This window comes from Malaclemys terrapin, chromosome 3 (assembly GCF_027887155.1).
Source record: "Malaclemys terrapin pileata isolate rMalTer1 chromosome 3, rMalTer1.hap1, whole genome shotgun sequence".
Lineage (NCBI taxonomy): Eukaryota > Metazoa > Chordata > Testudines > Emydidae > Malaclemys > Malaclemys terrapin.
In genome coordinates this window covers 186,610,878-186,635,168 of record NC_071507.1, presented here as the reverse complement: position 1 = coordinate 186,635,168, position 24,291 = coordinate 186,610,878, and the positions used below count along the sequence as shown (strand labels likewise).

At 40.9% G+C, this 24,291-nt stretch overlaps 1 protein-coding gene across 6 annotated transcripts in view; it reads left to right on the top strand.

The window, feature by feature from the left end:
• Nucleotides 1-9,862, top strand: part of PUM2 (pumilio RNA binding family member 2) — a 110,564-nt gene extending 100,702 nt beyond the window's left edge. For all 6 annotated transcript variants that reach the window (XM_054021705.1, XM_054021704.1, XM_054021701.1 and 3 more), the window contains 4 exons: nt 4,566-4,691; nt 5,308-5,429; nt 6,349-6,541; nt 7,960-9,862. In XM_054021705.1, coding sequence (XP_053877680.1) covers nt 4,566-4,691; nt 5,308-5,429; nt 6,349-6,541; nt 7,960-8,091 — 573 coding nt within the window. In that variant the 3' untranslated portion in view covers nt 8,092-9,862. The remainder of the gene's footprint in view (nt 1-4,565; nt 4,692-5,307; nt 5,430-6,348; nt 6,542-7,959) is intronic.
• Nucleotides 9,863-24,291: the final 14,429 nt, after the last annotated feature.

The following is a 24,291-nucleotide window of genomic DNA, read 5'->3' as shown; positions in this document are numbered from 1 at the left end:
AAACTCCTCAAGGCATACAAAAAACCTTGGTTGCAACATGTCACTAAAGATACATTTTTTGCACTCTCGTATAGATTTTTTTCCACCGAACTGCAGAGCAGTGAGCGGCGAGCACGGTAAGCGATGTCACCAGGACATTGCAACAATGGAGAAACGCTATCAGGGCAAATGAAGCCCATCAATGCTTGCAGACTATTGCTGGACAGTGACAAGAGATGCTCCATTTAATGAATACAAGAGACAAGCCAAGAAGCGCTGAGTAGACACTGAATGGGACTAAACTATGTACAGAATAGTTTTTTGCCTTTTGTTTCATAATACATTTTATTTATATAACCCTTTTGCTGATTTTTAAAGTGTTACATAAACAGGACAGGTGAAATATTCTCGTGTAAAGCAACCATAAGCACATGAAAAGACCTAGGTTTACAATTTATGATTAAAACTCTACTATCTACACAATATACATAGACATATAATGTAAAAACTTAAATATCTTAGAAACAGTAGCCAATCAGTTGTTTTAATTGTCATATTTGAATTCAGCACCTCAAAATACATAATAAATAGCACATTTTATCTCTGAAGCAGACGACTTCTCAAAAATTGTAGACCAGTGTAATTTGCAAATACCAAACAGATTTATCAACACATTGGTGTCTCGTTTAAGTTAACATAGCATGTAACATCACTTTTTTTGTCCTAACTGGAAAAAATAAAACCCTTCAATTAGATGGTTAATGTGACGTAGAGTTAGAGTATATTGGGGATGAGGCCCTCTGAAAGTGACATCAGATGCTCTATGAATTTGATGGCAGAAATATTCAGCTTATTGTGAAGTTTTTCAGTCCAGTTTAGAGACTGACATGATCAGGTTTCCTTTGTCATATTTTATAATTTCAGCTAACCAAAGGCCATCTCTGATCTTTGTTCATGGCAATAGAAGTAACTGCAGTTATTCCCAGACTCTTGTAAAGAGAGATTTATTTCTCCTCAATCTGTACCTATGTGCTTTACCTTAAGTAGTAGCAGTTTCTTCCACAAAAACAACAAGAAGTCTGGTGGCACCTTAAGGAGTCTGGTGGCACCTTAAAGACTAACAGATTTATTTGGGCATAAGCTTTCGTGGTAAAAAAATCAAGGGTTTTTACCCAGAAAAGCTTATGCCCAAATAAATCTGTTAGTCTTTAAGGTGCCACCGGACTCCTTGTTGTTTTTGTGGATACAGACTAACCCGGCTACCCCCTGATACTTGACACCATGCAGTTTCTTCCAAAGTTATCCACCTGATTCTAATCACATCTAATAAAATACCTGTATTAAATTCAATCAGATGTTCTCTGAGCTTGGATTAGTAGAAGTGTCTGGTGACACTGATCATTTTTCCAAGAAATTGTATTACAAGGTTAATATTGTACTAAAGACAATACAGAAATCACTGCAGCTAAATAAACTTTTAGTATGACCACCTTGTACTTGTCTGAAAAGTACAACTACAGTAATTCAGATTATTAGGTTTTATTTAGTGATGCACCAAACACATTTCTTTACAAAATCTCCAACATATCATTGTCTCTCACGCACTTTACAGTACTGAGATGGATATTTTTTCCCTGTGATATTAACCTTTTATTGTGAATAGCAATACCATGACTTAACAAATGATGGCTGATTTCACTTTTCGAGTCCCCTCGCTGTTTACAACAAAGTATGATGGTGGGGGGAAAGGATGGAGGGGCTGGTTTCAATGGTTTATAAATAGATGCCCTTGACTAAATTGTAACACTGTTTACTGGAGGGCCGTGCATTATTCCAGGTGTAATATAATGTAGTAATTGAAAACATGAAAAAGTACAACACTTTTGTAATGTAACAGAAGATAAACTTTCATAGAATCGTAGAAATGTAGGGCTGGAAGGAACCTCAAGAACTCAAGACCAGGCCCCTGCGCTGACACAGAAGCAAGTAAACCTAGACCATCTATGACAGATGTTTGTCCAATCTGTCCTTAAAAGACTACAATGATGAGGATTCCACAACCTTCTTTAGAAGCCTATTCCAGTGCTTTATCTATCCTTTTAGTAAGAAAGTTTTTCCTATTATATAAACTAAATCTCACTAAGTGCAGATTGAGCCAATTACTACCTGTCTTACCTTCAGTGCACATGGAGAACAATTGATCACCAGCCTCTTTATAACAGCCCTTAACAAATTTTGAAGACTGTTTTCAGGTCCCCCCTCAGTCATCTTTTCTCAGTACTAAACATGCCCAGTTTTTTTAGCCTTTCCTCATAAGTCAGGTTTTCTGAACCTTTTATTATTTTTATTGCTCTTCTCTGGACTCTGTCCAGTTTGTCCACATGTCCTAAAGTATGGTGCCCAGAATTGGATACACTACTCCAGCCGAGGCCTCTCCAGTACTGAGTAGAGCAGGACTATTACCTCTGTCTTCCATATGACACTCCAGTTAATACACCCCAGAATGATATTACCCTTTTTTGCAGCTGCATTACATTGTTGACTCGTATTCAATTTGTGATCCACTATAACTGAGGCTGCGAGTTTGTCATGGAGGTCACAGAAAGTCACTGATTCCATGACTTTCCGTGACTTTTGCAGTGGCCGGGGCGCCTGGCTCAGGGGCAGCTCAGGCAGCCCCTGGGCCAAGCGCACCTGCTGCTGCTGGGGCACTCTTGGGCCACGACGCTCCCTCCCCCCTCCACTCCAACCCCCCCCCACCCCAGAGGGTGTGGGAGTGGGCAGGAGGTTGGGGCATGGGATGGGGTGAGGTGGGCTCTGGGCGGTGCTTACTTGGGGGGCTCCCCAGAAGCTGCAACATCCCCCTCGCTCAGCTGCTAGACGGAGGTGTGGCCAGGCAGCTCTGTGCTGTTTCCACCCAGAGCGCTGGCTTTGCAGCTCCCATTGGTTGGGAACCGTGGCCAAGTTTTATTCACAGCTATTTTTAGTAAAAGTCATGGACAGGTCACGGGTCGTGAATTTTTGTTTACTGCCCGTGACCTGTCCCTGACTTTTACTAAAAATACAGTGACTAAAACGTAGCCTTAACTATAACCCCTAGATCCTTTTCAGCAATACTACCACCTAGCCTGTTACTCCTCATTTGATAGTAATGCATTTGATATTTTCTTTCCTAAGTGAAGTACTTTGCACTTGTCTTTATTGAATTTCATCTTTATTGAAATTCAGACCAATTCTCCAGTTTGTCAAGGTTGTTTTGAATTCTAATCCTATCCTTCATGGCTCTTGCAACTTGTCCCAGCTTGGTGTCATCTGAAAATTTTATTCCTCAGTCCATTATCCAAATCATTTAATGAAAATATGAATAGTTCTGGACCCAGGACTGTCCTCTGTGAGATCCCACTAGATATGCGCTCCCAGTTTGACACACAGCCAACCTTTGATGACTACTTTTTGAGTCCTGTCTTTCAACCAGTTGTGCACCCATCTTATAACCATTTCATCTAGACCACATTTCCCTAGTTTGCTTATAAGAATGTCGTGTGGGACTGTGTCAAAGGCCTTACTAAAATCAAGATATATCACATCTACTGCTTCTCCCCTATTCACTGGGCTAGTAACCTTGTCAAAGGAAATTAGGTTGGTTTGGCATGATTTGTTCTTGACAAATCCATGCTTACTATTCCTTATAACCCTATTATCCTCTAGGTGGTTACAATTTGATTGTTCAATAATTTGATAATTTAATAATTTGCAGACTAGCTTTATTAACTTTGTGCGTGAATTAATCAAAACTTCCAGGTGTAAGTCTTTGTGTTCAATCCTGGCCATCACATAAAAATTTAAGGCCTTAAATCAAACCTTCAAGGACATGTCTGGATAAGAATTTAAGTAACCAGAGTAAGCCAAAGATGTGACTGTATATTTTTAATACATGCACATACTTTGTAAGTATTTAACAGTGGGCTTGGTATATATGATGGAATGCAAAATTTATAGCATAATCAGTTGCAGAATTTCAAAACTGTTTTATAAGATTCCAGAATATCCAGTTAATACATAAAATTCCAGATTAGGAAACATGAGTGAAAAAATATTTTTCTTAAATGTCATCAGGGCAGGTGAAGACTCTCCGAGACCCTAGTACATCATGTCATGGACCTCTTGTGGGTCTGCCCATAAATGATGTAGTAGTGGTGGCAAGTGGCCCCCTTCCTTCTATCAAGAAAAACAGGAACAGCTGTGTGGGAGTGCCCCTGTTACCCTAGCTACTGGTGTAAGTTTATCTGCTTAGCTGGGTTGGCAGTACCCAGAGCACATTTCTGCTGCCACTGAGAAGTTGATGTAATCAGAGGGCTCTAGGAGCTGGGGTCCTAGGCACAGATCTTTAGTGCTTATGACTTTCTCTGGCTCTGAATGTGATTGGAGGCTGAAATTTCTAATGCTGGAAGACACCACTTTTGTGAAGACTTCAGTACTTTGAGAAGTTGCTACTATTCAATAACTCGATTTTGAAAAGTAATGTACAGCACACTTGTAAACTTCAGTATATCTAATTTCAAAATTTGTAATCCTGTTGTTTTAAGGTGTTTGTGCTTTCAACTCATCCGTATGGCTGCAGAGTAATTCAGCGTATTCTGGAGCACTGCACTGCTGAGCAGACTTTGCCCATCTTAGAGGAATTGCATCAACACACAGAACAGCTTGTGCAGGTTAGTGTACTCTTATGTTTCAATATGAAGTTACTATCAACTCTGTTTTTTGTTGTAGATTTCATTTTCTTTTATATTACTGGCTGTTAATTGCTTAGGTATTTTTATGTACATGTCCTTTTTTGATTTAGCAAACATTGATTCCTCTCCCAGCTTCCAGCTCTATTTATTTATAAGCATAAGTGAACATGGAGATGATAAAGCTTTGTTTAAACACTTTTGGCATAGTGTAGGGTACAGTGTGAGTTAACAGCATCTGTAGCATCAGCTTGCAGAAGGTTTTGGAGGTTTTATGACCACTACAAAATTGGTGGCTTCATTGGTGGTGAATGTGTAGAATTAATTTTACACGGATTTAGCAGATAGTGGTCATTCCTTGGCAAATCACAATTTTTAGCAAGGTTCAGATTTTGGACCTAAAATCTGTAGAAGGACCATGAATAATTCTTGGTGAAATGTTGTTTTTCAGATGTGCTCTTTTAATCATTTTGTAATGGTCAGTTACAGTTACTAATTTTTTCTCTTGTACTTCTTGAGGTGAATACAAAAATGCATAAGCTATCTGAGTTCCTCAGATGGAACCACAATAAGAAAACTGAAATCTTTTTATTTTCAGGATCAATATGGAAATTATGTTATCCAACATGTGCTGGAGCACGGTCGTCCTGAAGACAAGAGTAAAATAGTTTCAGAAATAAGAGGAAAAGTTCTAGCTCTGAGTCAGCACAAATTTGCCAGGTATTACAATGTTCTCCATGTTAAAGAAGGGTTCACTAACCTTTTTAATATTGTTTTGGAATTGACTTATTTACGTCAGTTGCTGAGGAAAGGATTTCATTATTTTGCCTTTATTCAAAGGTGATTAATAATTTGCCTAGAGCTTCCATTTGTGTGGAAAAAATGAGACTTTGATAAAAAGAAATGTTCCATAGTGGAACAAAAAACATCAGAATTTTTCACATAATGGCTGGCAGCTGGGAAGCATGTCCTCCCAGGGAGATGGCCAGGTGGGGAATCAGCCACCCAGACCCAGCTCCTTGGGGAGCTGTGGGTCCAGGGAAGCCTTGGCTCCACAGGAGCCCACTAGGCAGTCTGATGTAGAATCAGGGACTTTTAGAACCATAGCTGCCAAGGAGAAGTGAGCTTGGGAGATGGGGCTTCCAGATATTTGGCTCTTTGTAAGCCCACCAAGTGGGCTGCCAAGGAGCTGGTGGCTTGGGAACGAGGGATTTTTAGGCTCTCTGCTCCCCATCAGTCTGCGTGAGGAGTCAGGAGCCTGTAAACTTGGGCTGCGAAGAGAGTCAGGTGAGCTGGCAGTAAACCGGGCAGGTTTCACACACTATTTGGAATTCGAGTCATTTTCCAACAGAAGAATGTTGAGTTGGAAAATTTCCTACCAGCTCTAATTTTGACCATCTCAAACATACAGATTATCAGCATTTTTTCCACACAAAAAGAAAGTATTTTCAAAACTAAGGAAATTAATCTTTTGGTATACATCATGCTCTTTTCAATATTTAGTACCACAGTCATAATGTATGTATAAAACACTCGGACGTGCCAATTCCTATTCAAATGAATATTCTTTTAGTGTATTACTTTCTAATTTAAAACCTTTTAAACCTATAAAACACAATTACCTTATTTTTTTCCCCAGCAATGTCGTAGAAAAATGTGTAACTCATGCATCTCGTGCTGAAAGAGCTTTACTTATTGACGAGGTTTGTTGCCAGAACGATGGTCCTCACAGTGCCTTATACACCATGATGAAGGACCAATATGCCAACTATGTTGTTCAGAAGATGATTGATATGGCTGAACCTGCGCAGCGGAAGATTATAATGCACAAGGTACTCGATAAATAGATAGATGGCTTCATCAGCTTTAGGAGGTTTTTTTCTTCTATATTCACGTTTCCTGTCACCTCTTCTTTGTATATATTTCTGAATTTACCTGAATTTCTTTAGAAGCCATCTTTCCTGTAGGTTCATTACCCTTGTCAGGAAGGGGGCATTTGTGGCTTAGTAAAATAAAAAGCACATCCTCTTTTTAATTTTTAATTATTTTAAATGTCTAATAGTCTGATGAACCAGGATATAATTGGATTTTTGTCAATTCGTTTAGTTTCTACGGATTTATGGTTTGGGCCTTGAAAAAAGCTCTTAACAGTTATGTCTAGTAATAATCTAATTTTTATTCTTTTTTAAAAAAAGACTGACTTTTTATATTAAAAAACATAAAAATTTTCTATCCAATGCTCTTGTTGTACATTTACTTTAGTATACATTTTAGAAAATCAGTAGTTTTGAAATTTTCTTCCATCATGTGACAGACACCAATATGAATGGGTGAGTCATCTCACCTATCACTTACACAAATAGTAGCTAATCCAGATGCCAGATTTCCACACTTAAGGTACGTCTACACTGCAGCAGCTCCCTGTTGCCAGAGTTTTTCCTTGTGGCAGGAAAAGGTTCCTGGCGTGGGGAGTTGCTGGAGCTTTTCCCTTCCACAGTGAAAGCCTCTGGCAGCAGGTAGAGGCTCTGGCAGAGAGGGTTAGTGGGGAAAACTGCTGCTGAGCCTTTCCCCTCTTTTGCCCCTCTGCCAGAGCCTTGCCCTGACACATGTACCACGCACCACAGTGTGGCCACAGCCTGCTTTTTGCTGGAGTGTGTAGCTACACATACCCTGCGCACCACTGCAAGAGGCGTGCAGTGTAGATGTAGCCTTAGTTCCTCCTCCTTGACATGCAGACAAGCTTCTTAGTTGAGACTATCTAGAGGTGGAGAAAATCACAGTTAATCTACACTACCCTGTATAGTGCCCTGCTCAATAGCCATTGAAGTAATTGTGCTTGAACTCTGATTACTCTGTGGCATATTGAATGGCTGTCTTCCTGGTGTTGGCACATAACAGAAAAAAATTAACAAAGTAAACAAACAATTCTTTCTCTTTTATTGATATGTTCTGAATAATTCATTTTTTCATATTTAAATAAACAAAAACTTGAAGACAAATATATTTAATAGAAATTAAACTAAATTTGGATAGCCAATACTAAACAAGCTTGGAATTAAATGTTTGTAGTAAGAAAAAGGCTCACTTGGCCTTCTGGTTCTTCAGAATCTAATTTTAAATCTTTCTGGAAACTCTTTGTAACCTTTGAAATATAGGGCTCCACTTGAAAATATTTAAATTAAGAATAATTTATTGTAGATAAGATTAAGAGATTTTTAGATACAAGTTAACTAGATTTTTCTTCTCGTAGATTCGACCCCACATTACAACTCTGCGTAAATATACCTATGGCAAACACATACTGGCCAAGTTAGAGAAGTATTACCTGAAGAACAGTGCTGATCTGGGGCCAATCGGAGGACCACCAAATGGGATGCTGTAAAAGACCAGACATACAGGCAGCAACTTGAATGAAAGAAAAATTTCATTGTGAATTATCAAAACCCACAACTTAACTATAAATGTTCTGATTTTTTTAAATCTATTTATTGACTCTGTTCATCCATTTGTAAAATTTTTATTGTTCTTGTGTATATTTTTGGGGAGTGAATTATAAAATATCTCCAGCCCTGGCCCGGAGACCTATCAGATTGAACTGCTGACAAAGCACAGAATGCCTGTATATGATGTAATTGTATCAAAATAGCTGTCACATATTTTGTAAATTTTTACCTTGTAAAGTCACTGAAAAATAGTTTTTAAAGGGAAAAAGTACATTATTCTTTTAATACACTGGCTTGCAATCTGGTAGGTCTACCCACTATCACAGCACAACAGGTTTCTAGAGTTGTAAATAGAATGTCTTCCCCCCCTCCCCCCCTTTGTGTGGAGTCTTTTATACCAGATTAAAATTGATCAACTGCATAAATATTATTTAACATGTTACAGAAAGTTAAGTTGTATTTTGGTGGTTCACAACATATCCAAATAGCAAAAAGGGCACGGCAAACTAAAGTAGGGATTGACAAAACAATGGAAAATTTAAAGACAAGCATCCGTCATTTGCTGTGGCCATGATTTTTTTTAAAAAATGCAATGCCCTAATATTTTCTCTAGCAATGTATTTAAAAAAAAAAAAAAAAAAAGTGATGTGTATATACTTGTTGTACAAGGTAGAGGAATAAAATCATGGTGGTACTTCCATACAATAAAGTACTGTCTGAATAGAGAATAATCCTGCATTAACTTTACAGTCAGTTTTGCAATGCGGGAAGAGTAGAGTTTTGTATTTTTTTAATTTGCATATAGAATTGTAAGACATGATTTGAAAGTGTTGAGCATTTATTTTGCTTTCTCACAGTAGATGCAAAAAAGTAGGTATTGATGGAGGAGAAAAGGGGCCACTGAACAGTAAACTTGATAGCTCAACATGTAAGCATGATTAAATATTCAGATAGCTTTTTTGCTTCCTATAAATATATGCATTGTATACGTGTAGTTAATAGGTGTAAGTTTACAGTTTGAAAACAAATCTCTTGTTTCGATGTTTATTACAAGCCTTGCTAATTTAGTAGTGATGCTTACTTTGGTTGTACAGATGTACATTTGTAAACCTTCATGCTGTAAATGTAATTTGTTTTACCCCCTTTGGGGACAAAAATTTGCATTTTAGTGTATATTCATATCCCCCTCCCCTCTTTGCCCTGGCATATAGTGTTGTATAATGTAAATTTATTTCAACAAATCAAGAGTGATTTTTTTAAAAATTCTATCTTTATATGGTTTCAGAAATATGAACCAGCTTTCTTTTTATCTATTGTGAGAAACATTATGTTTTCTTTATAACATAGCTGTTGATTCTGTTAATATGGACATTTTGGGAAATGAATCAGTTGAAAATTTAAGTCAGGATAAGAATAGTAAGCAAGAAATGGATTGAAATATTTGGTTACCCGAGAAACCAATGCTTCTTCCATCTTAATAAATGTGGCATGATTTTTTTGTACAGAAGAGTACTGTATTTTTGAATAGCCTACTCCCAACCTAAAGCAAATATGTATGATACTGTCAATTTTTTTCTCTGGACATATGACATTGTAACAGTAACATGAAGATGATGTACATTTACAAGCGGCCTTATGTACATTTCCCAATGATCTTTTTAAGGCAGAATTGTGACCATATGTGTATAATTAAAATCCTTTTTAATCCTTTGCCTATGGAGATATTTTGAAAAAAAGCTTACTTTCAGTTTCTGAACGATGAAAAAAGTGCTTGTATTTTGTTGAAGTATTTTGTGTAGAACATTAATTTTGATGGCATAACTTTTTTTTTTTTAATCTACAAGCTATCAGAGTCTATGTCTTGAGCATTGATGACTTAAGTCTGTTATGGAAGGCTCTGATGATGAGGAAAAAAGAACCAGCAGTGGTATAATTTTGTATATGGAGTTCTGTCATCTTACTGTTCCTAACAAAATCTACAGAAGTTTCCTTGCAGCATAAAATTTTAGGTGTTATATATCTTTTTGTTGTATTCTTGTAGCATTACTTTAACAAAGCAGCTTGCTGGCGGTTAGTCTGGCCTACGTCTGAGACTCTGGATCTGTCATTAATACTCTCCTCAGTAATCTAGTGGTTTGCTTCTGACTTTTCATAAGCACAGTTCTAATTTCCATTCCAGTTATTTGTTGCATGAAGGTTAGTTTTCAACATCAGACTTCCTCTCTGCTAGAGGCAGAACCCCAATCATCTTGAGTTGGGACTTTCCCTCAAAATACATAAAATAGCGTTGAAGATTATGCCTTGTTGACACAGGCGATGGGAATCCAAAGTTTCACTTTGAGATATTTTTCAATTTCTCTATTCTGTCCTTTGTACAAACTGTGTGCATATGTTACAACGTAAAATGCTGATATTCACCTCAGTTAGTGGTACACTGAACGCGATGCTGCTGGGTGTGTTTATAACCGATGCAGCATGCACTCTTATGCAGAAGCTGACATCACCATTCCAGTACTCCCAGCCCCCGCACCAGCCTATTCTACCAGGGTTGGCTTTAAACAGGATCTTCAAGCTGTAACATATTCAGTAGCCACTGAATCATCTTCTCCCAATCATTTTCATAACAGAATTTTTTGGCACAGAAGAGATACAAGCACCTGAAGATCGATTCCCTTCCCCCCACCCTCCTTCAATACATAGTAAGTGTATTGAGGTTTGAATAGAACCACTAGGCTTTTTTTTTTTCTCAAGGGTATCCTTTTGATATGGATTGTTTATGGACCAATTTGTCTAGCCTGATTAGGTCTGTCTCCTGCTCCTTGTGGTTCATAATGAATAATGTAATGTTCACTTGTATATGCTGTAAAAACAAAATGAAAATGTGAATAACACTGTGAAATATACCTGGTCTTGTGTTTTTCTGTAGGAAACAAAACATACTTTATACCCTCAATTACAATTACATGAATTGCCCGCTTCCTAATTCAGCACAGCTTCAACTGTGGAAATATATTTATACCTCTCATAAAAATGCAATGTTCAGATGAAAATTACTGGTCTAGTCACTTTGTGTTTCCTGTTCTTATCAACTAGTAAAGTTCTAATGGAATAATTGCTTCAGACTCTTCTATCAGAAGAGGTAAAGCGTGGCCTTGTGCAGTATGAGTCCTGTATGTGACTTCTGGGTCTGGATGGTTTTTTTACTAGTAAGAGTGAGTGAGTCATGAAAGGGTGAAGAGACTTCAATCCTCTGCCTCACTCTTTGGTGTTCCAAGTAGGCTCTTGGCTGGCGACAGACTATATTACTTTCCAGTAATAAATCCAATTTAGCTCTACATGTGGCCCCTAAGGGACAAATTTGCATGGACCAATATTCTAATGTATCCTTGTGAAAATACAATTTGTGGTCATTTGCAGTTTTCTTATTCTAATTATTGAATTCAAGGTTCTTCCTTCATATATTTCAGTTGTCAGCTTCTGGGACTTAATCACCTGGGCTCAAAGGAATAGATACAGTTTAAAAGAAAAAAAAAAACAGTGCCATTTGAGTAACAAGCAAGTGCCTTTTCAAAATTAAAAGTTCGTTTGACAGAACAATATACATACTATTGATACAGGCTATTGTAATCACACTTTTTTGAATACTGGTGAAACTCAAGAACTTTTCCAACTGATCACTCAATTTGACGTAGAATTATGAACATTTTCTACATAGCCTGATAATCAGGGTTTTCCACAGCTTTATATAACTTATATGGAGACTACTTAGGTCTGTTGGTTAAAAGTATTGAAGAATAAAAGTGAGATTCATACTAAACATAACTGTTAGGAGTTCTTTTCAAGGACCAAAACATAAATGATGTTGGTAAAATGCTTGGCAATTGATATTTTATAGAACCCTTGCTCAAGCACTGTAGTGTTTCTTTGAGAATAATGCTGGATGAAATGTATTGTCCAATGAATCCATCCATCTTTCACTTTGAAAATCCCACTGTTCTTAGTCTGAAGTACTTACTGTACAGGATCTCTCTTAACTAGTATCCAATACTATGATGATGAACACCATAGTAAAAGCCCATAAACAAGAAAACTAGCAGAAAAAGGTTCTGCTTCTGTTTGTGTATAAAGGTACTTAACCTAAAGTATTTCAGCCTGCGATTTTAAGTCTCTGGTTTATTACGAAGATTTAGAGGACACCATAGTTTGCTCAATTTTTAGCTTTGCTGTGGTAATGGTGTTATGTACTGTTTAGGTTCTTTGAGTGATTGTCACATGGATTCCAGTTCTGGTGCACATGCAAGCTGATTCTCTTTGGCTAGTGCTGTTCAGTGGGCTCACAGCTGCACCCTACATGTTCTCCTGCTCCTTCAGCTGAGGGCATAAAGGTTAGAGCAGACCCAGCTGTCCCTCAGTTCCTTCTTACCACCCCTGGCAGCAAAGTGGAACTTCCGCAGTGTCTGCTTACTCTGCACACACTGCAATCTCGTTAGGCAGGTAGTGCAGTTAGAAGGGCTTTTTTGGTTTATTTGTATACACCTGGTTGGGAGGGGCAGCAGCTGCTTGTGATACTCCTTGTACTGGGCCACAAGCCAATATGATTGAAACAATCCCCAAGATTTAAAACTTGCCCCTCTTATGAGGCTGCTATCCCACTCAGTGATGGGCACTCCAGCTGCCTTTTTAGTCTCTGCAAGGGATACATCCCTGACGGATGCTCAGATGTATCACTCCTCCAAGAGGACACAAAGTGAGGGCAGCCACTTCAAGCTCTTTCTACTGGCATCTTGAAGACCTGAGGCAAAGGATCGTGCCAAGCCTGAACACTGACTTTTGACTAATTCTGAAAGCTGCAGCTCTACACTGAGCTCCTGGGCTCGTTCTTCCTCAAAGATGAAACCTCTTGACTATTGACTCTGACAGAGCAGTCAAGACCTCTGCCAACCAGTCATCAGAAAGGATTAGAAGAAGCAAGACTTCCAGAGCAAGACTAGTCATAGGTCACCACCTTCAGTGCCTAGTCAATTGAGACAAAAGATCTATCCTGTCAGGACCACTTAGTAATGCTACCGTTGAACCAATGAGCTTTCCTGCTCAGGTGAGGAGTGGGATTCGAGGACAGCATACAAGGTAGCTATGGTGTAGGGCAGTGCTGGTGGCCTGTGATATAGAGGAAATCAGACTAGATGATCTAGTGGTCTCATCTTGCCTTAAACTCTATGACGGTGACTCTAGCTCCCTGCTTGGAAAAAGTATATTCATTTTCTTTCTTCCCTTCAAAACAGCACTGGTTTCTCCAATCCATACATCTCACTCTCCTTAAGAGCTGTGAATGGGGACGAACACCTGCAGAAAATGGAAGACCAATTGATCCAACTGCAATATCTTCCTCCTTCCCCGATGAGACAGTCATCTCTTCTACTACTAGGCAGCCACATGACTTTAAAATCTTCCAAGACCTCTTCTGATGCATGGCAGTCACCGTGGAAATTCTGGTGGAGGGTAGTGCAAGAAAAATATAAGTCACTGAATGTTCTTTGAGTGCTGGTCCCTCGAGCTGCACGTGAGTGTGCACGCATGCCATGCGCCTGAATCTGTAAATTCTAACAAGCTGTGTCCGTTAGCCTTCACATGCACAGTAGTTCTTCTCATGCCTCGGACCAAAGGCATAAGAGCAGTGTGGGCTGACACCGCTCCAGTTTCTTCTTACCACTGCATGGCCTGAGTCAGAATCCCTGGGTCCACAGATTTCTCCAGTTTTCATCCTTAAGTCTGTAAATGCGTACATAGCTAGCTTCATAGTTTTTATAATCGTATAATTAGAGTTTGCAGTATAAGGAATTTTTTCCCCGTAACAGGGACTCCCTCCACCCAGACTGGGACTATGCCCGGAGTCCTAGGATTCAAGAACTGCCTCCCCTGCTCTCGCTCCCTCTCTGTGAGCAACAATCACCAATGTTGTCTCTGTTGCTTGGGGGAGATGCACATTGCTGCAAAGTGCAGCATCTGCCACTCATTTCCACCAAGAACACATGAATCTCATGAGCTTCGATTAAGGAAACACTTTATGGAGAAGGCTATGAGGCCTCATTGATTCAAGATGGGGAGATTACCCCCACCCATACATCGGCCCAATCAGACAAGCAGCGCCTCTCCAAGCACAAGCTTAGGAGAGGAGTCTACAGCTGGGCTCTTCTTTCCGGGAGTGTAGGAGGCACACTCGTGGTCGTAAGGACAGATCCCTGTCCAGATCTGCACGTAAAAGAAGGGATCCCTCCCTGAGCCCATCCATACCAGGTGAGCCTTTGTGTGTGGATCTGATGAGTCCAGGACTGCAAAAGACCCCCCAGGCTGGAGGGTAAAGCAGGTTGCTGTTTAAAAAAAAAAAAAAAAAAAATCACACAAAAAAACCCAGGATCCATTAGTGGCTCTGGCTCCAAAACATGAGGACTGACACCTGCCAGCTCCATCCAGAAGTGTTGAACTGATTTTTCCCTAGTACCAGATGGTCCTTCAAAGAACTGCCCAGCTACAACTTCCTGGGATACATTGGAACCATCGGTCCCAACCGTTGGAACACCTTTAACACCAGGTTGTACGGACATCTACACTACACTAGGGGACATTTTCCTCCTTTACCCTCAGTGGCCTCTGCTCTCCAGCCCAGACCTCCTGAGGGACATTGCCACACTGGAGGATGAAATTGCATTAGTGACACTAGAACTATCCCCTCTCCAACCCTTGGGCAGGAGCATCCACCCACCAGTACCATCAGACCCACCAATGGGGAGAGAGCAGTTCTCAGACTCAGATGAGTCAGATGCTCCAGTTAGTCCATCTCCTCTTAGAAAGCTGAGTCCTGATAGTCAGAGATCTGAATGCCTTCCCCAGATATGCCTTCCCCAAGGACCAAGGGTACCCAGTGCAGTGGGGTCCCTCCTCCCCATCCAGCTGCTGCCTTATTGGGGGTCCCTGGAACCTCTATGAGATGCCCTGGATCCATTCATGAGTCATACCACACCTCTCCTACTTGGTGCCCACCAGATCTGTTGAAATATGAGAAGGAAGACGTTAACCTGGATCTCACAAGAATCCTCCTCCTCATCTCTGAATGAAACTGTCACTCCGTCCTCACCATCTCCGCCAGATGAGCACAGTCAGTACCAGGAGCTGCTTCAGACAATAGTTAATGGCTTCTACATACCATTGGAGGAGGTCCGAGACTCCCAACACTGGATCCTGGATATTTTGCAGTCTACAGGTCCATGCACAATGGCACTCCCAGTTAATGAGGCCAGCATGGAGCCAGCCAAAGTGATCTGGCATACTCCCACCCTATGTACCTCCTACTACTAAAAGGGCTAAAAGGTTATTTCATCACGGACAAAGGGGCTTAATGTCTTTTCTCCCACCCAACTCTCTGATTCTACAAGCAGCCACAGAGACAGCTAGATTGCAGCATTCCAAGACTATGCTGGCTGACCAGGACACACAGAGATTGGACCTTTTGGGAAGACCGGTCATTTCTTCTACAAGCCTACAATGCTGTATCACTATCAGGTTTTGTTAGCAAAATATGACTTTAACAATTAATCCAGTCTGTCCAAATTTAAGGAAAAGCTTCCCCCAACAACAGAGATCCAATTTCACACTTTAATAGAAAAGGACCTGAGGATCAGCTGGGCGTGCTCTGCCCTTGGACAGGGGACACAAGGACATCCAGGGTGAAGGTGCAGTCCAAATGGATACTATGAGCCGAAAACAATCTGATCTCACATATATGTAACACTTGCATGTCAGAATTGGAATCCATGTGGACAATGTACCTCGAAAACCCCCAGTTTCTGTAAGGTAAGCAACCATCCTGTGATGCGGCTTATTCCCCACCATCTGCAAGGCAAGGGAAAGAATCCCAATTAGTCATGTGCTGCAGTTGGGGGGTGATAAATAATTGCCTCGTGGCCAGAAGAGGTGGAACTCAGTTGCAGGGAGACTGCAGAGGAGACCAGTCTTCCTGGAGGAGAGATGTCCTGGGATAGGGTTTAACAGACAGGAAACAACATAGGAAGAACTCAACAGGAGCAGGTTAGGCCGCCTGCAGGGGAAGCCTTGAGGTAGGGACAACAAGATGGAGCCTGAGAGGTATTAAGGGGTATTTGGAGATTGTTTGTGTTGCCCCGAAAGGGATTTAGCCTTTCATTTGACTTGGCCAGAGAGCCAAACTACAGAATACTCCGAGGTGGAGCTGGGAGCAGATGAAGGATGGGAAAGGCCATTGCAGGGATAAAGGAGAGCCCACGAGGGAGTGCCAGAAACAAGAACCCTGTGCAATAGTGTGACTAGAGATGAGTGCCCACGAGTTGAGAACACACTACTGCATATCCTTTTTCAGCACTGCAATTGTATTTATTATTTTACAACACTCATGACCGTGCTTAAGACATTCTTCCTCCAACAGGACTTCCAATTATTTGTAATGCTTGGTTCACAGGTGCAATGTGGAAATTATAGGTTCTTCTGGCTGGGTGAAAAAGGGGCAGAGGATTCATTTCTCCCCTAGTTTCCATGAAGAGCCCCCAGCAGTCCAAAAAATTGAACAATGTTGAGAATTACTAAGAAAGGGATAGATAATAAGACAGAAAATATCATATTGCCTCTTTATAAGTCCATGGTACGCCCACATCTTGAATACTGTATGCAGGTGTAATTGCCCCATTTCAAAAAAGATACATTGGAATTGGAAAAGCTTCAGAAATGGGCAACAAAAATGATTAGGGGTATGAAACGGCTGCCATATGAGGAGATATTGACTGGGACTTTTCAGCTTGGAAAAGAGACAACTAAGGGGGTATATGATAGGGGTCTATAAAATCATGAGTGGGTGGAAAAAGTAAATAAGGAAGTGTTATTTACTCATAACACAAGAACTAGGGATCACCAAATGAAACTAATAGGCAGCAGGTTTAAAACAAATGAAAGGAAGTATTCCCCCCCCCACACACACACACACACACTGCACAGTCAGTCTGTGGAACTCTTTGCCACAGGATGTTGTGAAGGCCAACACTAACAGGGTCCAAAAAAGAACTAGATAAGTTCATGGAGGATAGGTCCATCAATAGCCATTAGCCAGGATGCGCAGGGATGGTGTCTCTGTTTGCCAGAAGCTGGGAATGGGCAACAGGGGATGGATCACTTGATGATTACCTGTTCTGTTCATTCCCTGTTGGGTACCTGACATTGGCCATTGTCGGAAGATAGGATACTGGGCTAGATGGACCTTTGGTCTGACCCAGTATGGCCATTCTTATGCATACAGCTCAGCTGTTTGGACAATGTATTGATTTATTTGACTGCTTTCAGCTGTAATCTTAATGGAAGTTACCCCAGTTATAGACAGTGTTACAAATTCTACTTATCTGAATGTCTAAGTAGGCTTAGAAGGATTCGATTTTTATTGGAAAATGTCAGCAAATGTCGATTTCACTGTACACACACAAACCCATGAACAAATATTTCCATCCATCATAGAAATTTACATAGACAAAGAAAAATGCTGCTCGAGAACTTATTTGTATATTTTGTCATGTGATGTTGACATTTTGTGTTTTAAAGGTTAAGTCTTTAACTTGTTGAATCTCAGTGTTGACTGTAATTAAATAATTGTCTGACACCCTAATTTTCTGAACATTTACACACATGAAAATGTAAATCAATAAAAATAAATGCTTAAAATTTAGTTTTGTGCAACTGTAAAAATTCAATAAAAATTAAAAATGCTTAAAAATAAAAATTGATTTCTGCCAAGCCTGTTTAAGTAGTTCTTAGAGAAATTTTTATAGTCATCTGGAATGCAGCTGTCTTTACATGTTGAGCATTTGACCAGTAAAATCTCACTAAGAGTCATTCTTAGGTGCCTTTGCTGCCTCCAGATTATATCCACACAAGCAATTAAAACGTGACGTGCCAAAGTATTACATCAGTGATACAGCGGAAAATAACTGTGCAATTATTTAATAATGCACAGAAACACTACTGTCTTCAGTTGGCCTACAGAGGGAATTTTAGGTAAACGGATTTAGTTATTATTTAAATTGGAATTTAGCCAGGATCAGTTTTAATACTCTTACACTTGCAAGGGGTGCCATAATTTTAGGAGAAGTAAATATTATGGTGGAGCAGTCACATAAAACCCATAGTTAAGGTTGTGTCAGAGAGCTGAGTTTAACGGGTTATTACTTAACTTGGAATTTAGCAAGGATGCCAGGTTTAGCACTTCTACTGTTGTACAAAGAGCCACAGCATTTTCAGCAAGCACAAGTGATCAGAACCTTGGTTTTAGATCTCATCATGGGTCTCCTAAAGAAACTGATCTTGGACTCATTTTAGGGTTTTGTTTTGTTTTGTTTCTTCTTCATCCTTTACTCCTGCTGTTTATTGATGGTTATTCCCAAAGTCTGGTAAAGCATAATGTTTGTGCATGTTCTCTTCCTAATTATCCTAAATGATGACTTACCATAATTATCATACTTCATTTATAATTTGGAAGGCACCTACTCATTTCCTTTACATAGTATTGCATGGTCTGTGGTAATACAGTGGTAATACAGTTTTACTTATATCTTGCCCCAGGGCTGTAGAAATTGTATCCCAGCCCTTTGCTGTCATCCTAATGTTGATTCAGATACCGCACATTTGGGCCCCCACCCATCCAGTTTTAGGAAAGTTTTTCTCTGTCAGCTGCTCTGCTTTTTATTAATGCCTGAATTCTGTCACAGCATCCGTTCCTTCTGTAAGGATACCTGAAACGTTAAAAGCTAGTCCTGTTCTATCTGATCAACTTCGTTATGGTTGAGAGGAAAGCAGTATAAGAGAGTTTCCTACACTGTAGTCAACATGTCACCGATGGTGTGGAGAGCACTTCTAGGAGATCCCTGCGGAATCTGCTTTCATAAGGGTAAGGTAACCATCAGTCACCAGAAAGGGATAGTTGCCATTAACTATGGGCCTAATCCTGGCAAGAGCTGAACACCTCCTATACCCATGAAAGTCACTGGCACTCAGCACCTTTCAAGATTGATGCATGAACACTGCCCTGATATTACTACTTCATCTCACCAAGCACTCAGGTTGCCACTGAGACTGGTAAAGTGGGAGGGGGGAATCTTGCAAGTATGAAAAGGTTTGAGCCCCACTAATATAATGTATAAAAGGAGAGGAAAACAATTTTGAAATAAAGCAACACTTTGTACAGAGACAGTGGCCCAGATTCTGCACACACATGCGTACCTGCTAACTCTAGGCGTGTGAGTCATCCCATTGAAATAAATGGGGCAAATTGGATGTAACCTCAAGAACACATCAGTTTGTGGGACTGGGAGGTGCTGGAGTCTTGGTCAGTGTTTTAATTATGAATCTTATTTTCTAAATATTTATAATTGTCATAAAAACATGCTCCAGGCTGAAATGTAGCTTACGTAGTTTCTGTATAAAAGGAATTTTTATTTGCATGTTCATAAACAAAATATACACCCACTCCATTTGGCTGTGTAAAACATGCCAATGAAAGCACTGACACATTTCTGGAACTGTTGAATTGTTTGTGTTTCTGTGGCTTAAAAAATAAAGGTTGGTTTGTTTATTATTTAAATCTAGAATTTTGCGTTTGTTCAGCTAGTTCTTAGTCGGTAGGTACTACAATTATTAGAGCCATAGCCTTATCAATCAATAAGTCAAATATATTTGCATTTATATAGAGTATTTGATAAGGTTAGGTGTTTGTTACAGCTCTTGCTAACCCCCCCAAAATGGAATAATTAATTAATTATTTGTACTAGAAGTGCCTAGGAGCCCGAGTCATGGAGCAGGACCCCATACTGCTAGGAGCTCTACAAACACTGAACAAAAGAATGGTCCCTGCCCCAAAGCGTTTACAATCTAAGTAATAATCATTACTATCTTGCACCCTAAGGCCCCAATCCTGCAATCGGTTCCCATACAGATATCAGTGAAGTCACTAGGCCTCCATACTGATGCAGGGATGTGCCCACACAAATCCAGTTATAAGGTCAGGGTTGCATAGTACTTTTCATCTAAGAATCACAAAGTGAATATATGCTGTTGTCCCTATGTTACAGATAGGGAAACTGAGGCACAGATACCTGAAGTTTCTTGTCCCAAGGTTGCACAGTTGCTGAGTCAGGAACAGAACCCAGGACTCCTATGATCTACCCTTAGCTAATTAATGACAGAAGCACTGCCCTATTTACTATATAGGATCAGTAGGGGCTAAACCCTCAGCCCAGCACCCAGCTGGACACTGAACAGATGCATGAGGGGAGGGGCAGATGGTAGAGAACTGTTGAGCCACCCTCTGAAGACTACTGAAGTAAGCCTCCACAGCCCCAGTGTGCCTGCCTTCTGCTCAGTGAAGCCCCTAGCAGCACTGCACCTTCTGTGCAATATTACAGCCTCCTCGCTGCAAAGCTGAATTGTGCTGTTTCATTGCCTGTGCAAATCCCAGTTTGCACTCAAATTTATTTAGCGCAGGGGTTCCTAAACTTGGTTCATGGCTTGTTCAGGGTAAGCCCCTGATGGGCCGCGAGACGCTTTGTTTACCTGATTGTCCACAGGTACTGCCGCTCGCAGCTCCCAGTGGCCGCAGGTCACTGTTCCTGGCCAATGGGAACTGCGGGAAGCGGCGTGGGCCGGGCTGCCACTTGCCGCAGGTCACTGTTCCTGGCCAATGGGAACTGTGGGAAGCGGCGTGGGCCGGGCTGCCACTTCCCGCAGCTCCTATTGGCTGGGAACAGCGAACCACAGCCACTGGGAGCTGCGAGCGGCCGTACCTGCGGACGCTCAGGTAAACAAAGCGTCTCATGGCCCGCCAGGGGCTTACCCTGAACGAGCCATGAACCAAGTTTGGGAACCTCTGGATTTAGAGGGATTATGACCCCAAAGGCTTGGTGATCATAAAGAGCAGGCAGATATTAAGGACTCAAGAGGAATTGCTCAGATCTATTTGATCAATTATTGGTGCATCAAAAATACACTAAATAGACTGGAAGGGAACCCTTGGGCAATAAAACAATTAAAATGGCTTTCCATAAAGTGCTTTGATATTACCTCTTGGGTAAATCATACCTGGCTTCAACATTAGTGCCCAAGTACTCATAGGTCAGTGTGTCAACGTGCAGTCTAACAGGGTAACCAATGGTCAGCATGATGGCAAAAGGCCTGATTAGGAAAGACACAAACAGTTCCAGTGGAGAGTTGGTCCTCTCTCATGGCTAATGCACACAGAGCCAGATCCAAAGCCCACTGAAGTCAATGGGAAGACCCTCGCCTTACTCACAAGTGAGGGCCAGGCACAATCTAGCCCTGTATTCACTGCAACACCTCTGAAATCCAGCCACATTACAATTATTTATAGAGTATTATATGGGTGTGGAGTGCAGCTAGTCTTCTGTCAAGGAAGTTCTACTGGAATAGGAAGAGAAATGTTTGGCTAATGACATGGGAGCATATAAAAAAGTCACAACCATAATGGGGTTCAAAAAAGAATTAGGTCAGTTCCTGGAGGCTAGGTCCATCAATAGCTATTAGCCAAGATGATCAGGGACACAAGATGGTCTGGGTGGCCCTAGTCTCTGATTGCCAAAAGCTGGGACTAGATGACGGGATGGATCACTTGATGATTACCTGTTCTGTTCATTTCCTCTGAAAGCACCTGGCATTGGCCACTGTCAGAAGACGGGATAATGGGCTAGATGGACCATTGGTCTGACCCAGTATGGCTGTTCTTATCTTCTTTATCACTAGTCTATGTGTCTCTGTACATATGTGATTTTCAGTGTTCACCCAGAAACTTCCTCAGTGCTGAAGGTCTCATCAGCAGGACCCAGACAAAGTCAATGGATACGTCTGAATTATCTTCCTCAGAAGAAGATACAGAATTGACACTGTCAGGATCTGAACTCATAGTACTTAAGGAGCTTAGTTAAGCTACAGCTGAGGCTTAGCTCAGTTCACTATGTGTAAACTGAGAAGGCTCTTGTGGGGTTTTACAAGACATCTGTGCTTTGAACAAGAACAAAATTTTCACCATTTTCCACCAGGAAAAAAGGAACAATATTCCACCCTAGAGCTAACTACACATTCAAACCCAGGGGAAAAACCAAACAAACCTGTTTTGCACTCCCAGGAAGTGAAAGACAAGCAAGAGACAGATGGAATTGCTCAAAGAAGGCATGACTCATTGCAAAGAGGGCTGGACAAAACAAGCCAAGGCAGGTATCACTATGGATAGGTCTATACTCCCAGCACAGGTAGACAGACTCACACTAGCTGGCCTCAAGATAGTGTGCTAAAAATAGCTGTGTGGCCATTGCAGCTCTGGCAGAGACTCAAGCTAGAGATGCAAGCTCTAGCCTACGTGGCCCCCGTAGGCTAGCCTGAGTCTCCACAGAAGCCACAATATCCACCCAGCTATTTTTAGCACAGTGGCTCAAGCCTTGCTAGTGTGAGTCTGTCTACCCAGGCTGGGAGGCTTTCTCCCAGCTGCATCATAGACATACCCTATGAAACCATAGCGGGGGGTTTCAGGTGATCTTACCCTAAATTGTGGTCTGCTGTTGAAGGAGTCTGGACTAGTTATATTGACATTACTGCACAATACACAAAAGGACCTCATTGTGCATCATTGCACAAGAGGACATTGTTGATTAACTGAATGACAGCTGCCAAGGCATTACAAAATGCAGAGAGTGCTTAATAGTCTGTCTGGTAATCCCATCCCTAGCACATAGCTACAACAGAGCCTTGTTGGCCTGCTAAACCCAGGGTTGTGAGTTCAATCCTTGAGGGGGCCATTTAGGGAACTGGGGTAAAAATCTGTCTGGGGATTGGTCCTGCTTTGAGCAGGGGGTTGGACTAGATGACCTCCTGAGGTCCCTTCCAACTCTGATATTCTATGATTTGAGAACTGTGATAGCTGCAGTCCCCTAAGAACCAGCTCCAGAACTATTTTTAAACATCCACTTTACTAGAAAGACCATAGCAGAAAGTAACTACAGATCTTTTCCAGCTGGATAATGCAATCTAACTTCTAGTGATTGGCAACTTCTCAAGATTCATTGATAAAGATTAGTTGCTGACCACTACATCAAATGGAGTCATTGATAAGATGAAATTCTGGTTTAATCAATATGGAATCCCACTAGAAGTCTTCTCTGATAACGGTTCTCAGTTTTCTTCAGTGAATTTTAGAAAGCTTGCAAATACCTACAATTTCACCCATGTTGCATCCAGTCCCTGGTTTCCATGGAGCAATGGGGAAGCAGAACGCACAATATAATCAGTGACACAACTTTTTACAAAATCCACAGCTCCTTATCTGGCCCTGCTAGCATCCAGTCAACTTCTCTGACCAATTAATTCCACACGGCTGAGTAGCTGGAGGGTAGAAAGTTACGTCTGTGTCCCCTTCAGTGTTAGACTCTCATTGGCCTGACTTCTTGAAACAACAGAGGAAATAAGAAAAATATCAAAGCCATCTTATGAGAAATTTTGACAGACCCCCACAGAATCAAACTATAGCTGAATTAAGACTCTCAAGAAAAAGCATAGTACAAGCAGAGACAAATAGCTGGTCATCTTACCAGAAATTGCAGGCTTGATGCAGAAAGTACTGTGTGAAATTCTACGGCATGTGTCATGCAGGAGGTCTGACTCCTGGTCCCTTCTGGACTTAAAGTCTATCAGTCTTACCTTGCTCAAGTGCCTGAGGTATCATCCATCAAAACCCAGTTGTTTCACCAGCTGAAGCATTCAGATCTCTTCCTATGATCAATGCCTCACCAACTCATGTACAGCAACCCACATGTCCTCCAGACTCCATCTGCAAGAGGACATACCCAGCTGGAGAAAGACAGCCCTCCCTGTTTCTAAAAGATTATATCAGACCTTGAGAAATCAAATAATTCAGTTTAGCAGCTGAGATCCAGATCCATAAAAGGACAGGTGCCTAAGTCCAAAATTTAGGCGCCACTGAGTTCCTCAAAACTCCTGCTCAGCTGCTACATAAACCTGTAGGTGCCTATTATCCCTTGGCACCTAAATTTTTACTCTAAAAGTCCCCTGGG